Source organism: Quercus suber, unplaced genomic scaffold, assembly GCF_002906115.3.
Source record: "Quercus suber isolate HL8 unplaced genomic scaffold, Cork oak 2.0 scaffold_99, whole genome shotgun sequence".
Lineage (NCBI taxonomy): Eukaryota > Viridiplantae > Streptophyta > Magnoliopsida > Fagales > Fagaceae > Quercus > Quercus suber.
This window is the reverse complement of record NW_027069564.1, coordinates 697771-714888: the sequence shown is the minus strand read 5'-3', so window position 1 is coordinate 714888 and position 17118 is coordinate 697771. Positions and strand designations below refer to the sequence as shown.

General features: G+C 33.3%; 1 protein-coding gene across 1 annotated transcript in view; it reads left to right on the top strand.

Annotated features, from left to right (window-relative positions):
* LOC112005987 (G-type lectin S-receptor-like serine/threonine-protein kinase At1g67520) overlaps positions 1 to 17118 on the top strand; it is a 76968-nt gene that overhangs the window by 43474 nt on the left and 16376 nt on the right. Inside the window, 1 exon segment of the mRNA XM_065774807.1 lies at positions 1698 to 1707. Coding sequence (XP_065630879.1) covers positions 1698 to 1707 — 10 coding nt within the window.

Sequence of the window (17118 nt, the reverse complement as noted above, 5' to 3'; positions counted from 1 at the left end):
TATTTTCTTGCACCCCGAGCTTTTTGAATTTCACAAATAATCTACAATCAAAATTATTTTACAATATTTTTACAAATTATTGATTGATAATTTTTATTAGTTCTCATTTGGACTCATATCTAACATCACTTTTTATTTATCAATAATCACTCACTATATGACAATTTGTATTAAAAAATATATAAGATTTTTGCAAACAAAAAACAAAAAACAAAAACAAAAAACAAAAAAAAAAAAAAAAACAAAAAAAAACAAAAAAAACAAAACAAACAAAAACAAGCCTCAATTAAGAATCCAAATTTAAATCTAGTTGAACACTAATATATGTCAAGTGTCTTCACCAAAAAAAAAACTATAATTAATTAATGCAATTTTATTTTTATTTTACACTATACTCCAATTTCATGCCAAGTTACCTTCTGTTATACTATAAACTTTGTATCAGTTAATTTTAAACGCATATTCATGAATTTAAACTTAGCAAATATAAAAAATAAAAAATAAAAAATAAAAAATAATTTTAATTTGTTATGAATGTTTACAGCCTATAATAAGTAGAAACATTAACTATATGTATGTTGTTGTTCTTGCTTTAATTATAATATATCAAATCAACAATTATATATTTAAAATAAAAATTAAATTAAATTTTGAAGAATATTGTTACCCCGGTATTACTTGGCTTTAAAATACAACAAAAGAGCTGAAAATTCTCAGAGTTCAACACACTCAAAGAAGGTGGAAAGTAAAGTGAAATGAGAATTCTGGAAATTAAGAGAAATGAAAATTATCAAAGTCAAAAACACTTGTTTGAAAAACCAGATGTATCAATAGAAAATTTGCATGCTCTTGTCGTGGAGTGCGGGTCAGCCTTCTTCATTTCCTCTCCTAACATGTTAGGTGTGTTGTAGTCGACTAGTCACTAGATATGAAACCGTCTAAGAAGTAAGAACATTCATTGACTTCCCTTAAATTTCCTCCCTATTTTAATACCAAATTTACTTTCTTTTCTTTTCTTTTCTTTTTATTTAAACATTTTTTTATAAAAAAAAAAAAAAAAAAAACCTAACCTTTGAAAAATCAAAACTATTGTCTTTGCTTCATTGCCTTGCTATATTAACTACCACTCCTTTCCTTTTAAGTTTTAACTACCTTTCGGATTTGGATTTAGATCTCATGCAATAACTAGGCTATCACATCATGCAATTACCATCTCTACGTGAGATGTATAAAATAATAGGGAAAAAAAATAAAATTTTAAAAAGGTTAAAAAAAAAAAATTAACCTATCAACTTTTACATCTTACATGTGATCGTAGTTACATGGTACACCAAATTTCAATCCTTTGAATTCTTAATTTCTTATTCCACTCTATTAGAGTTCAAATCCATTCATGCTCTGATTCTTAGAAATGGTTCCTACCAAAAACCTCATGCTTTCCACAAAAAAGATTGTCACTTGGGCCCCCCAACTTATAGCCCCCTCCATGGAATATGTACAAAAACTGTTCGACACAATGACTAAAAGTGAAGTATAAGAGAGTGGAAAAAATAATTGATGAGATGGGTAACCTACAGTGGTCCCTATATTTGCAGACACATTATAGTTAAAAGTTATTTTACTTAATACGTCGGGAAGTTAATATAGGTGTTTTTACTCGGTTCGTTACCCAAATTAGGCTTTTTGTCCTATTTTAGAGAACCCATAGTGAATTCTTTAATAAGATATTTTGAATAAAAATAAATTATTGATTGTGTCATGCATTTGGTAAATATCATCAACAAGAAATATTCATTTTGTTTTCTGAACCCCTTCATGATGGATTATTGTTTTCAAATAGAGATTTGGTGGATCTCCCCTTTACTAGATCTATCTGTTTAGTTGTGTTATTAGTTAATTCTTTTCTACTTAAAAAGAAAAACAAAACAAAACAAAACAAAAAACGGTTAATAAGTTTTCACTATTGTACAAATTAATGAGTGTTCAACATTAATTTCTATATATACTTGTATCAAATTTGATGTTTTTACATATAAACTATATAATTCGGACAAAAATTTTGATGAAATTTTTTTAAAATTGTAAGATAATTAAACTGACCAGAAAAATAAAATAAAGTCCCTACAACATGTTTGAGAGGGAAATTCATACTTAGATTCTTCCGACGAAAGTAATTTGATAATACCATAGAGCTACAAAACTCTTAACAAACCCATAAATTTATTAATTGAAAGTAAAATAGCATTTTCATGAGATGAAGTGAAGTTTTAATTGTATTCAAAAAAATTTACTATGATTTTTTAATAAAACAAAAATCTAACCTCCCTCAAGGTTTTGAGAATTATCAGAATGAACTTTACTCTTAGAAATAACACTCTATCCCTTAACCTTTGTAATTCATATAATAAATACATTCTTACGAATATTCACATGCCATTATAAATTGCGGCCAAATATTCAATTTTCAAATTTAATTCCCATGTTAATTTAATCTCACAAAATGATTATTAAAAAAACTAACTAGATTTATACGCAAGGAAAATTATAAAAAATAAATGAATAAAACTAGTAATATTTGGGGGGTAAAGAGTATCATTTCTAATAATTACTTGACATTTTTTTTTAAATTTCAAGAAAGTTTAGTGCAATTTATTCATTTTGAAACTAATTTATGTTAAAAAGAACCTTTAAATAAATTAACTACTCAGTACCCATACGTGCTATGACTGAAATTATTCTTCAAGAAAATTATGTACTGTATTTCCCAAAAAGAATACTACAAGCTTTGTTTTTTTTTTTTTTTTTTGAGAAACAGAATACTGCAAGCTAGATGAGTATGAGTACATACTGTAAAAAAAAAAAAAAAAAAAAAAAACTAGCCTTTGAAAAATCAAAACTATTGTCTTTGCTTCATTGCCTTGCTATATTAACTACCACTCCTTTCCTTTTAAGTTTTAACTACCTTTCGGATTTGGATTTAGATCTCATGCAATAACTAGGCTATCACATCATGCAATTACCATCTCTATGTGAGATGTATAAAATAATAGGGAAAAAATAAAATTTTAAAAAGGTTAAAAAAAAAAAAAATTAACCTATCAACTTTTACATCTTACATGTGATCGTAGTTACATGGTGCACCGAATTTCAATCCTTTGAATTCTTAATTTCTTATTCCACTCTATTAGAGTTCAAATCCATTCATGCTCTAATTCTTAGAAATGGTTCTTACCAAAAACCTCATGCTTTCCACAAAAAAGATTGTCACTTGGGCCCCCCAACTTATAGCCCCCACCATGGAATATGTACAAAAACTGTTCGACACAATGACTAAAAGTGAAGTATGAGAGAGTGGAAAAAATAATTGATGAGATGGGTAACCTACAGTGGTCCCTATATTTGCGGACACATTATAGTTAAAAGTTATTTTACTTAATACGTCGGGAAGTTAATATAGGTGTTTTTACTCGGTTCGTTACCCAAATTAGGCTTTTCGTCCTATTTTAGAGAACCCATAGTGAATTCTTTAATAAGATATTTTGAATAAAAATAAATTATTGATTGTGTCATGCATTTGGTAAATATCATCAACAAGAAATATTCATTTTGTTTTCTGAACCCCTTCATGATGGATTATTGTTTTCAAATAGAGATTTGGTGGATCTCCCCTTTACTAGATCTATCTGTTTAGTTGTGTTATTAGTTAATTCTTTTCTACTTAAAAAGACAAAACAAAACAACAAACGGTTAATAAGTTTTCACTATTGTACAAATTAATGAGTGTTCAACACTAATTTCTATATATACTTGTATCAAATTTGATGTTTTTACATATAAACTATATAATTCGGACAAAAATTTTGATGAAATTTTAAAAAATTGTAAGATAATTAAACTGACCAGAAAAATAAAATAAAGTCCCTACAACATGTTTGAGAGGGAAATTCATACTTAGATTCTTCCGACAAAAGTAATTAGATAATACCATAGAGCTACAAAACTCTAAACAAACCCATAAATTTATTAACTGAAAGTAAAATAGCATTTTCATGAGATGAAGTAAAGTATTAATTGTATTCAAAAAAATTTACTATGATTTTTTAATAAAACAAAAATCTAACCTCCCTCAAGGTTTTGAGAATTATCAGAATGAACTTTACTCTTAGAAATAACACTCTATCCCTTAACCTTTGTAATTCATATAATAAATACATTCTTACGAATATTCACATGACATTATAAATTGCGGCCAAATATTCAATTTTCAAATTTAATTCCCATGTTAATTTAATCTCACAAAATGATTATTAAAAAAACTAACTAGATTTATACGCAAGGAAAATTATAAAAAATAAATGAATAAAACTAGTAATATTTGGGGGGTAAAGAGTATCATTTCTAATAATTACTTGACATTTTTTTTAAAATTTCAAGAAAGTTTAGTACAATTTATTCATTTTGAAACTAATTTATGTTAAAAAGAACCTTTAAATAAATTAACTACACAGTACCCATACGTGCATATGACTGAAATTATTCTTCAAGAAAATTATGTACTGTATTTCCCAAAAAGAATACTACAAGCTTTTTTTTTCTTTTTTCTTTTTTCTTTTTTTTTCTTTTTTTTTTTTGAGAAACAGAATACTGCAAGCTAGATGAGTATGAGCACATACTGTATAAAATTACATTGACTTAATTTATATCTAAGAAAGTTTTTATTTTTTTATAAGGAATAAAAAAAAGGTGCGCATCAAGCGGCTGCTTCCTACTAATTCTCAAACACTTGACTATGGACCCAAACCGTATTATTAAAATTTAAAAGCAGTTAAATAGCTGGGCAAAATCAAACATACAATTAATACTATTAAGACCAAAACTGCATGGAAAAATATTTGAAACTTTTGAATGGTTGTTGACGGAATTCATTGAACTCTAAACTACTCTGGAGGAAAATTTCTCCAACTCAGTAGGTGAGAGTTTAAACAGCCAAATTAATCCAATGTATTTTAGATTTTTAATCACATATCCTATTTAATGAGTTACGTAATTTATTTAAATAATTTAAAGAGAATTGTGCAGTCATCTGATTTAATACATGTAAATGGTTTTATAAATTACTGCATAATGATAAATAATAAATAAAAACTATGTTATCTAGTCTCAGTTGCAGTGGCGGTTCTAGGAATTTTTTTTAGAGTAGTCACTAAGAAATTTAAATTATACAAAATTTAATAAAGAGACAACTTGAATATATAAACGTCATAAAAAAAAACATGCAAATACATAAAATATTACAATTTTTTGTACTAGCAAAGATATAATTAAAAAAAAAAAAAGACTAATAAGAGCTAATATGAAAATAATAAAGTGACCATAATAATTTCTACCAGTTTACCACATAAGATTTATTGTGAAAGTATTGTAGATGTAGCAATACTATTATTTTTATTGAATTTAAATTCTTGTGATTCTCAGATTATGTTGTTTAACATTTTTATTAAAGTGGTCAAAATAAGCTAATATAGTATATAATATATTTTTTTGTAAGTATATATACATTTTTTCAGGTTAGAATGGTCACTAAATAGATTAATTTAAACTAATTATATATATATATATATATTTGCTAAGTAAAAAATTAAAAAATAAAAAAAATGGCAAGTGAGGGTGGTAGGACCACCCTCACATACAAGTGGAGCCGCCACTGCCTGGTTGGTAGCCTGCAGTTTGTGTAAGCATTTGAACTTTATTTAAACTTTCAAGAAAAATAAAATAAAATAAAAAATAAAAAATAAAAATTTGACCCCTAAATTATCTTTTTTTGGAATTTAAGGAATATTCTAATGAATCTAGCATCTCTTGTGGTCCAAACCCCACCAACCCCCTCCTCCTATTACCAAGCAAAAATAATAATCTTTCTCTAGTTTTTTGGTTTAAAACAAGGTATCCATTAAAATGATCTTTCAGGAAGTATGTATCCATAAATAACTTTTTTTTTCTTTTACATCTAAGAAAATTGTCACCTTGTGAGTTTGAGATTTATGTTATTGATTACTGCAACAAGAATGTTTCCTAAGATACCAAATGACTATTACTTTAACGAATCTAACGATGGGTTGCCACAAGGTTTTTCTTTAAAAATAACTAATTATATATATATATATATATATATATATATTTATATATTTGCTAGGTAAAAAATTAAAAAATTGGCAATTGTGGGTGGTAGGACCACCCTTCCATACAAGTGGAGCCGCCACTGCCTGGTTGGTAGCCTGCAGCTTGTGTAAGCATTTGAACTTTATTTAAACTTTCAAGAAAAAAAAAAAAAAAATTGACCCCTAAATTATCTTATTTTGGAATTTAAAATTTAAGGAATATTCTAATGAATCTAGCATCTCTTGTGGTCCAAACCCCATCAACCCCCCTCCTCCTATTACCAAGCAAAAACAGTAATCTTTCTCTAGTTTTTTGGTTTAAAACAAGGTATCCATTAAAATGATCTTTGAGGAAGTACGCATCCATAAATAACTTTTTTTTTCTTTTACATCTAAGAAAATTGTCACCTTGTGAATTTGAGATTTATGTTATTGATTACTGCAACAAGAATGTTTCCTAAGATACCAAATGACTATTACTTTAACGAATCTAACGATGGGTTGCCACAAGGTTTTTCTTTAAAAAAGAAAAAATCAGAACGGTAGAAAATTTTATCGATAATAAAGCTAACTCCTTCATTGTACATCTTTATTGATCTCATCTCCCTACTAAGAAAGATGAGCCGCATCCATTCCACACAGTCGTGGAATCAATATTACATGCATAATATATGGCTTTAGTCTGCATGATGTGTGCACTTGGCTCTAGCATCTTCAACTTCAACTTCAAGGATCCTACCAGCAGTAGAAGATAACAATAATATAGGCAACAACATATACAACAACCCTACCAAAACGCATTTTCATTCGCTAAATCAATGGCTATAATAATATAGTTTTTTCTCTCTTTTTTAAAATCGATACCCCCTAAGTAAAGTATGGAAATTTAAACCATGAATATTTTCGATAGAATAAGAAAAAAGTAGCAACCAGTTAGCTATAAGGCTAATAAAATAGCCATATTAAAAAATGAAACTCATAGAAGTACATAAAAACATATAAGAGCATCCACAGCAATGGAACTAAAAATTTAGCTATTGGGCACTATAAAAAGTTATTTTATCTATTTTACTTACTCACTTTACAAAACATCCAACAGCAGTGGATCTATTTTAGCTTTCAACACAATAAAATAATATAAATTTCACAATAAAATAATATATCTACTATAGTAAAATAATATATCCACTACAATAAACAACAATCATAACCACCGCAACTGCTACCACTACCACTACTACTGCCACCACCGCCGCCACCACCAACTCTTCCACCGCCACCCCCACCACTACAATGATATTTTTTTACCACTTCAACTTTTTTAAAAAAAAAAAAAAAATTTACCACTTCAATTAAATATCCCTTCTTTATTATTTCTTTATTATTTTTTATTCTCTATTTCTCTCTCTTTCTCTTTGTCTCTTTCTCTTTCTCTAAACCAAGATGAACCAACAAAGTGATCAAATTTTCACTCTTTCTTCTCAACTCAGCAAACCCACTACCACCTAAACCCCCACATCACAACCCAACCATAGCCACCTCCAAATACCCACTACCCAGTGACCACAATCACTGCCAGATACCCACTACCCAGCCACCATGATCACAACCCATCATCGCAAGATCGACTCACTGAGACCCACCAAACTCATAGCCCAGCCACCGTGATCACAACCCAAACCCCCACCACTGTTACCAAACCCATCAAGAAAATACCCAACAACCCAAAACTGCAAACCAGTCAACAACCCACCACCACAACTCTATCAACAAACCACCAAAGGCTCTCGCCTTCCTCGTCGACGTAGGTTTGTGGGTTGTGTCATGGGTTTGTGATCTTTCTCTCTACTCTAACCGATCTACCATGGGTTTGTGATTTGTGATGTGGGTTTGTGTTTTGGGGTGGTTGTATGGAATTTGGACCGGTGTTGCTTCAATCTTTCTCTCTACTCTATCTCTATGGGTTTGTATTTTGTGTTTTGTGATATGGGTTTGGTGGATCGGCTTTGCTTTGGAGGCAGTGGTTCGAACCGGTGTTTTTCTGGTGGCTGGGTGTCTGATTCGATGGGTTTTATATGGATTTTATGAGCACCACCGCCAGTGAGCGGGCTGGCGAAGCAGAGAGGAGATGAGGGATGCCAGAGAGAGAAAGAAAGAAAAAGAGAAAAATATTTTTTTAATGAGAGAAGAGAGAGAAGTTTAATAAATAATTAAAAAAAAAATTATAGCTTCTTGCTACAGTGTACAACCATAAATAGCTATACACTGTAGCAAGAAGCTAAAAATTTTTAGCTATGGCTCCACTATTGNGGGGGGGGGGGTCTATGAATTATTAAAGCATTTATTTAATATTGGATATATGCAATTTTCCCATCTCATACAGTCAGCCAATTTTCACTATTGAATTCTTGAAAATTTAATCAATTTTTTGCCAACTTCACTCTACTCACACTTTTTCTCCCTCTCCTTCTCCCTTCAATTCAAAATAGCCATAAAAAAAAAAAAAAAAAATGGTATAATTATTTAATACTCCAGAAGAACAATAAATAGACGCTCCCTTCGTTAACATGAATAGTGGGTCATATACTCATATCACATCAGCAATTTAATTATATAAAAGGAAAGTGCCAACTTTTTCATTCTTTCTATTTCAAAATAAATTCTTGTCTTATGGTTGGAACTTGGTAGTTGGTACAAACATCGCAATCTCCCGTTATATTCTCAGGACTGGACCTACTACCATGAAAGGATCTAGAAGGAATTGACTCTAGTCTGTAGTTATACAATTCTAATCCAAGAAAAAACCAAAATTCAATTTCGGGGGCTAAAAGAATGAATTAAAAAAAAAAATAGAATTTTAAAATAAAAAATATACTAAAGTTCAAGATTAAATAATCATATGAAAAAATTTTGGTCTCGTGTATATGATAGTCTTGTCCAATGGTAATCACAAAAGTAACGTCTTGTGTCTGCATAGCGATTTAATTGCATCCAAATGCAAATTAGAGTCCCTGTATTTATTGGCAAATACATATGCATCTTGTCAACCACGGCTTTCGGATCCAAGCCCCAATCAACTCGGAGTCTTGAAGATGCGAAATGATTTTGTTTATTTGTGAATTGTGTGTGATTTTAGGGTGGATGTGTGCATATATGCTTTTTCATTTATTTTTTATTCATTCAAAAGAGTAGTCATCAACCATTGGATTTCTAAGGCGTAGTTAGTCATATTTTTAATTGAATTTATCTTCTAATTTAAGCTAAGGAATTTCCTAAAGGGTTCCTACGCTAGACTAAGGTCTAACATTGTGGCTTAAACAATATGGCAAGAACTCAGAAGTTTGGTTCGCTATGAAGAAAGTGTTAGGCACTCTCACAATATCTGTATTTTGATGGTCCCTTGTTTTGATTTATTCCTGTAGTCCACTGTTTGAAAAGTAACTTAATATTCAACATGAAATTTTTGGAAATGAACTTTATACACTTTTATTAATTCAAACAAGACAAATGGTTTTTGAATTATATACATCTGACCTTGCTCCTTTAGCAGAGCATATCAAACTTAATTTTATTCTCCCGTGGATTTTTCTCATGTAAAAGGAAAATAAGAAGCACAAATGGTGGAATTTTTGGGGTTGATGGCTTGATCTTGAAATCTATTATCTTAATTAATTTTATCCCATAGACAAAGCACCACTTTGAAATTTTGAAATTAATTTTCGAAAAAATGGTTTTTATGGAAAATAAACTTTTGAAAGAAGGATTTTCAAGAAAACATTTTATTCTTTTTTCTTTGGATTTTTGGAAAATCATGGTTTTTATCATGGAAATTGTTTTCAGATTTTTTAAGGGAAAACTTCCTTAATTTGTAATGGGTCACGGTGGGTTGTGGGTTCTTTGTTTTTATTTTTTTTAACCGGTGGTGGTTAGTGGTAGTGGGTGTGGCAGCAAAGAAGAGAAAGAGATGGAGAAGAAGATAGAGAAAAAGGAGAGAGTAAGAATTAAAAAATAAATAAATAAATAAATAAATAATATTTAAATGAAGTTGTAAAAAAATAGAAGATTTGATGTAGGGAATATTGCAAAGTGGAGTATTAAAATATATAAAGTAGGGTTTTGCATTGCTAAAAGCTAAATTTTTTTGATATCTTTAATGTAAATTCTCTTGTTTCCACTACTGTTACTATAGCAAAAGGAAGAGAAAATCGAGATTGAATATTGGGCTTAACAAAATCAACAAGGAAAAGAAAGAAGAAAGAAAAATGAAAAAGGGATAGAGGATCTCAATGTTTGGAAGGTGGCAAAATGAGAGGAAAGCCTAAGAAAATCAACAAGAAATGGAAAGAGGAGAAAGGGAGAGAAAGTTGTTAGGCAGCTGTGTTTTTTCTTTTTTGATAAGTATTAGGTGACTGTGTTAGAGATTAGGGTTTTGATTTTGTTATGTTTTTGTTTATAAATGTAAATGGGTAACTGTAAGGTTGAATTTAATCAACCATTTAATTGGCTTTATTCTGTGACCAATTTGCTCGTAATTTAGCACTTAGAAACCCTGTATTTATGTGGGAAAATTGTAAGGGTAGTGTGTGAGAAGATGTGAAGAAAAGCTCAAGAGTGTGCAAAAAAAACAGAGTCTCGCGGCTAGGACTCGCGGGTGGTTCGCGACTGGCAAGCCGCGAAAGGCAGGCATGTGAGAGGCACACTGGGAAGCTGAAGGGTCGCGCCAGCTGTCACGCTACAGGACAAAAGTTCCAATCTGACCAGGCCGTTACGTCGCGACTTGATTTCGCGACTTGGCTAAGCCGCGAGATCAAGTCGCCAACTTACCCTGTTTGGCAAAAACTGACGTTTTGCATTCCCTTCTCACCCTACTATATATACACCCTTATACCCATCATATTGAGAGAGCTTCCAGAGAGAATTTTTGTGAGAGAAAACCTTAGAGAAAAACAAGATTGATTCATCCCCAATCTTCATCTAAAGAAACTCTACAAATTCCTCTACTCTCTTCCTCTTCATTGTCATACCCTTGAGAGGTCATTTACCAAATCCTTGTCTCACCACACCCATGTCTGTGAGAAGGTCCATTTGGTGCTTTGGGAAGCAGTTTGGAAAGGAACCAATATACATTGGTTGATGCTATGGTCAAGTAGCGGAATCCGGGAAGCTAAAAAAGAAATAGGTTCGGCGTAACTTCATTGGAGCAAGAAGCTTGGAGGGCTTAGGTACTTGGGTAGATTAGGCTTGGAGGGTCTTCTGCTATTTATGTATCCCAACTATATTCTTTAGTGGATTTTATTACTGCTTGGAGGGCGGCGGAGAGGTTTTACGCTGAGGACTTCGGTTTCCTCTTCGATAACACATCGTGTGTTGTCCGTGTGTTTGCATCTCTCTTTCCTTTATCTTTGCCTTATATTTACTGTTGTGGATGTGTTTATATTTGGCATAGATTGTTTTATCAATTCCATTATAAGCTTGTTATCATATTCCGCACTTTAATTGTTTGATAGAAAGCTTGAATTTGTATTTTTGTATCTGGGGGTCTAAATGTTCAAGGGTGTTTCATACCAATTTTGAACTTTCAATTGATATCAGAGTGGGTACACTTGTTGTGGTGTTAATACCTAAGTGTGATCCTTGACCCCTTGTTGAGATGGATAGGTCTCAATCTCTCACTGCTCCACCATTTTTTGATGGTAATAATTATGCTTTTTGGAAAGTCCGAATGAGGACGTTTTTGTGTTCTATGGATGAAGCTGTGTGGGATGCAGTTAACATAGGTTGGACAAAGCCAGTGGATGCTAAATCCACTTGGGACAAGGCAACTCTTGTGGCAGCTAATGCAAACAGTAAAGTATTGAATGCAATTTTCTGTGGTATCTCTCCAGAAGAATTTCACAGGATTTCTCATATTATTGTTGCTAAAGAAGCGTGGGAGATTCTAGAGACGACATATGAAGGAACCAAGAAGGTGAAAGACACCAAACTTCAAATGCTAACCACTCGCTTTGAGCAGCTAAAGATGGATGAGGATGAGTCATTTGACTCTTTTTATAGTAAACTAAACGAGGTGGTCATTGGAAAATTTAATTTGGGGGAAAAGACGGAGGAGTCTAAAGTTGTAAGGAAGATCCTTCGGTCACTACCAGAAAGTTTTCGTGCTAAAGTTACAGTCATTGAAGAGAGCAAAAATCTTGATGAAATCAAGGTTCAGGAGCTGGTCGGTTCTCTACAGACATATGAGTTGTCTCTTTCTTCAGCGAAGAAGAGCAAATCCTTTGCTCTTAAGACAATTGATGAGAGGATAGGGTCTCATGAATCTTCGGAAGAGGATACAGTAGATAAAGATGTGGCGTATCTTGTAAAGAACTTCCGGAAATTCCTAAAGCTCAAGAATAGTGGAAAATTTGGTGACAAAAGAAAATTCCAAAGTGCCGAAAAAGAGAAGAAAGACTTCCGAAGAAAAGATGGTAAAGATTCCCAATCCTCACAAGGAATTACATGTTTTGAATGTAATGGGCATGGGCATTTTAAAAATGAATGTCCAAACTACTTGAAGTTGAAGGGAAAGGTTATGCCACTACTTTAAGTGATTCGGACTCATCAAATTCTGATTCTGACGAGAGCTGTGATGGAGAAGGAAATTTCTCCGCATTCATGACCATTGCTCATGTGGAATCCTCAGATGACTTGGATACACTTGTGAAGGAGCTTGGTGAACATTCTGATTTGGAATCTATTGGAGTTGTTGAGGAATCTGAAGCTGAAGAGGATGAAGGTACTTTGAGTATTCAAGAGAATTACACTTTACTTCTTGAGAGATCAGGTGAGTATGCAAGGGTTGCAAAGACGGCGGTAAAGAAGATGAATGGGCCCGGAACCCACTGTTAAGGGCCATGGTGTTTCCGAGAATTAATAGGTGGTTGGGGCGGCCCATCTAAAGCAGGAAGCCCAGAAGCAGAAGGGGAGTGTCGTCCGAGGAGGCCACCATTTGTCCGAGGATGTCTTTCTCCTCGGCTATGATGAGTTTTGATCAAACGAACGTGTGAAAAGTCCAACTAATCTCCCCAGCGATCCCAACGGTGATGATAGACCCTGAGTGAATCCGGAAATGATCAGAACTAAAAGATATCTGAAGGAAAGGCTGGTACCACCGTATTTAATGCGCTGCAACAGCTTTTCTGGCCGCATTTATGTGGAGAAGACCCCTGAACAGTGCAACCTCAGCTACCGCCACTCAAAGAACTAAAGTAGACACACGACATGACATGCACTCGAGTGGATGCGTGGATGAAGAACAAATGGACGATGGAGATTATAGGAAGGGATGCTATATAAAGAAGAAGGGTCCCTGATAATTAAGGATCGGCAAAAAAAAAAAAAAAAAAAGAGAAAAAGGGAGAAAAAAGCTCCACTGTAGCTCTAAATCTTGTAATCACGGTTCATTCAATAAAACGTCTCTTCGGACATTCATTCAGAGAGTTATCTAAGCTTCAGTTCACGTTATCATCACTGCACGTAACCCAGCCAACTGTTCTGTGCTTCATATCCAGCCCAGCTCTTTCAATCCACTCTCTACAAATTTATTGTTTTGGGTTCGTTGGGCCTTTAACCCATCTCTTTTGAGCTTAGGCGACAAAAACTGACCCTACAGTTTTTATCATGGAAATTGTTTTCAGATTTTTTAAGGGAAAACTTCCTTAATTTGTAATGGGTCACGGTGGGTTGTGGGTTCTTTGTTTTTATTTTTTTTAACCGGTGGTGGTTAGTGGGTGTGGGTGTGGCAGCAAAGAAGAGAAAGAGATGGAGAAGAAGATAGAGAAAAAGGAGAGAGTAAGAATTAAAAAATATATATATATATATATTTAAATGAAGTTGTAAAAAAATAGAAGATTTGATGTAGGGAATATTGCAAAGTGGAGTATTAAAATATATAAAGTAGGGTTTTGCATTGCTTAAAGCTAAATTTTTTTGATATCTTTAATGTAAATTCTTTTGTTTCCACTACTGTTGCTATAGCAAAAGGAAGAGAAAATCGAGATTGAATATTGGGCTTAACAAAATCAACAAGGAAAAGAAAGAAGAAAGAAAAATGAAAAAGGGATAGAGGATCTCAATGTTTGGAAGGTGGGAAAATGAGAGGAAAGCCTAAGAAAATCAACAAGAAATGGAAAGAGGAGAAAGGGAGAGAAAGTTGTTAGGCGGCTGTGTTTTTTCTTTTTTGATAAGTATTAGGTGACTGTGTTAGGGATTAGGGTTTTGATTTTGTTATGTTTTTGTTTATAAATGTAAATGGGTAACCAACTAAGTACCCAATGGGTTTATTTATTAAGACTCATTTAATTAAATACCCAATTGGGTCTTTACCCATTTAACCCAAATGTTTAATTGGGTTGGGTCAAGATTTATCTAAATTAAGTGGGTAATGGGTAGAGGTGTCAAATGGGTGGGTTTGGGGCGAGCATAATTGAGTTGGGTATATAAAACTCATTTACCCATTAAAACCCATTTAACTAATTGTTTCTAACCTAAATTCGACCCAACCCAATTATTATAGGTAAATCTCAACCCGCCCAATTACCCAATTATCAAAATTACCAAAATACCACTAAAGTGAAAATGACCAAAGTACTCTAAAATGTGTAATGGTGGGGCCTACAAGTTGTAAACAAGTTTACCAACTCTCTCTAAGTTGACTCACTGTGTCACAACAGACCCCAGCTCTGTTGTTGTGGGCAAGCTGCCATGCCGATGTAGCTATGAGAAGTCGAGTATGCCAACCCAGCATCAGAGACCCATTATTTTCTTCTACTCTGTACCCCTATGAAGCACGGGTGCGTTTTGGGACTCGGGTGCGGGTGCAGGTACGGGACTCGGCAATTTTTGAAAAAGGTGGGTGCGTGTGCGGTGGGACTCGGCGATTAAAAAATTATTAAAAATATTTTTAATTTATATTTTTAATATATTGCTAAGCATTCTTTTTCACATTATATAAACATATATCAAATTTAAAAGCAATATTAGATAATAACTAAAACATGATGTTCATAAATTAAATACAACCCACAAGATTGAAACTAAAACATTTCATGAGTAATAAGTTCATGAGGCCTGGTTCACAATGAGTAATAAATCAAACCCAAGTTCACAGATTCACTCACAAATCACAAATCACAGATTCACAAATTACTAATAAGTTATAACTATTAACTAAATAAAAGTATAAAACTAGCAGTGGCACTGATTTATCTCTGGATGTTTGCTTGAGATTGGACTGTGGACCAGATGGTAAGTGGGAAGTTAAGTGGTCCAAAGTCCAATAAGTGGGCAAAAATGTTAAGCCCACAAAAGATTCCTCAATAGAAGTCACTTTTCAATCATGCGTGTGCACGGGATGTATTTACTGAAAAAGGTATGCATTGTGTACTGTAACTATTAAACGCATTATGTATATTGGAAAATGTTATAAATAAATCATTGGCAAGTGCGACTATTTATAAATTAGTCTGCAACGTTCGAAATAATGCTTGAGATGGGCAATTGTTAAATACACCTCAGTAAGAAGGCTTTACACATGGTATCAATTGAGAGAATTAAGTGTTCAAACTAGACCAAAGAAAAAAAAAAATGTTCACAGGTACAAATTAATTGGTGTCCCACAAAAATTTAAATAATTCCTTAAAGAGTTGGTATGAAGCCCAATAAACTGAACAACCCGGATGTTATGCTTGAGATGGACAGGGACAGATCCATACGAGAAAGTTCCTTCAAAGTCCAATAAGTGAAAATGTTACCACAAAATTATTTGCATACGTCTTGTTCACTCAATCAAGCAAACAAGTCTTCACAAAGTTGTAAACCCAAGGACCAAGCGTACAACCCAAATGGCTCCAAGGGCAGGGACTTTTGCATCAATCACAGTGAGTTCTGTGAGAGGTAATAAGATCTTCGATGTAATTATTGCGCAGTCAATGCTTCCTCAAGCTGTTCTTGGAGCTGTCTGACACTAGCCACTCGACAAGGTCACCGATGAAGCCGATAATGAGATTATCGACTTCGATGAGACTAGGAATGCATCGGCAAACACCTCCGATGGTGAAGAGAATTTGCAACGAGACATCCAATTGATTCTTCAACGCGAACCGGCCCGAGTCCTCGCCATGTCAGCGCAAGTCGGTGAAAAAAAAACACGTGCAGACGCGGCCCGATCGCGGCACCACGCGGGGTCTAGCGGCGTCCCTCCTATATCGCCACGTCGTGCTGCGTCCGACACAGGTACGGCGCCTCTGGCGCCAGCATCCGTGCATCCTACTGTACCCTTCTCCACCACAAAGCCAACAACATGCTTGTAACGCGTTCGACCCGAGGTGAACTGGTGCAAAACCGGCCGATCCCATCCAAGTTCTCCACTAAGTCAACGTTTGTGCCTCTGACTCGGTCCACGCCTTCACAGTCCACCACGTTGCATATCTGTTTCCCTAAGTGCACCTCGGACATCACCTTATCCTCACTATTCACCAATCCTTCCAACAAGTCAACATGGTCGAGTAGTAATGCAACGACTCAGTGAACCAGGAGCGGTTTTATGGAAATTCTTAGGTTCAGATCTCGCAGCGAAGCTGCAAGGGTTGCTGAAAAGGTTTTTACGATTTTTAGGTTTATTATAAATTTTTTTGCTGGAAATTCTTAGGTTCAGTTATAAATTTTTTTTTTTCCGATTTTTCTTTGTGGTAAAGATGTGTTTGGTTTCCAGAAAACTGTTTGGAAAAGAAAAGTTTTGCTTTTGAATTTGAANAAGAAAAGTTTTGCTTTTGAATTTGAAAATGAAAAAGAAAAGTCGCTAGGTTTTTTTTTTTTTTTTTTTTAATGAGAAGGGTGGGTATGAATTTGGGTATATTGTTTTTGGGTTAAATAGGGTTCAATGGGTTTTTAGTTAAAGCTCAAAAATCTTTTTGTTTAATTG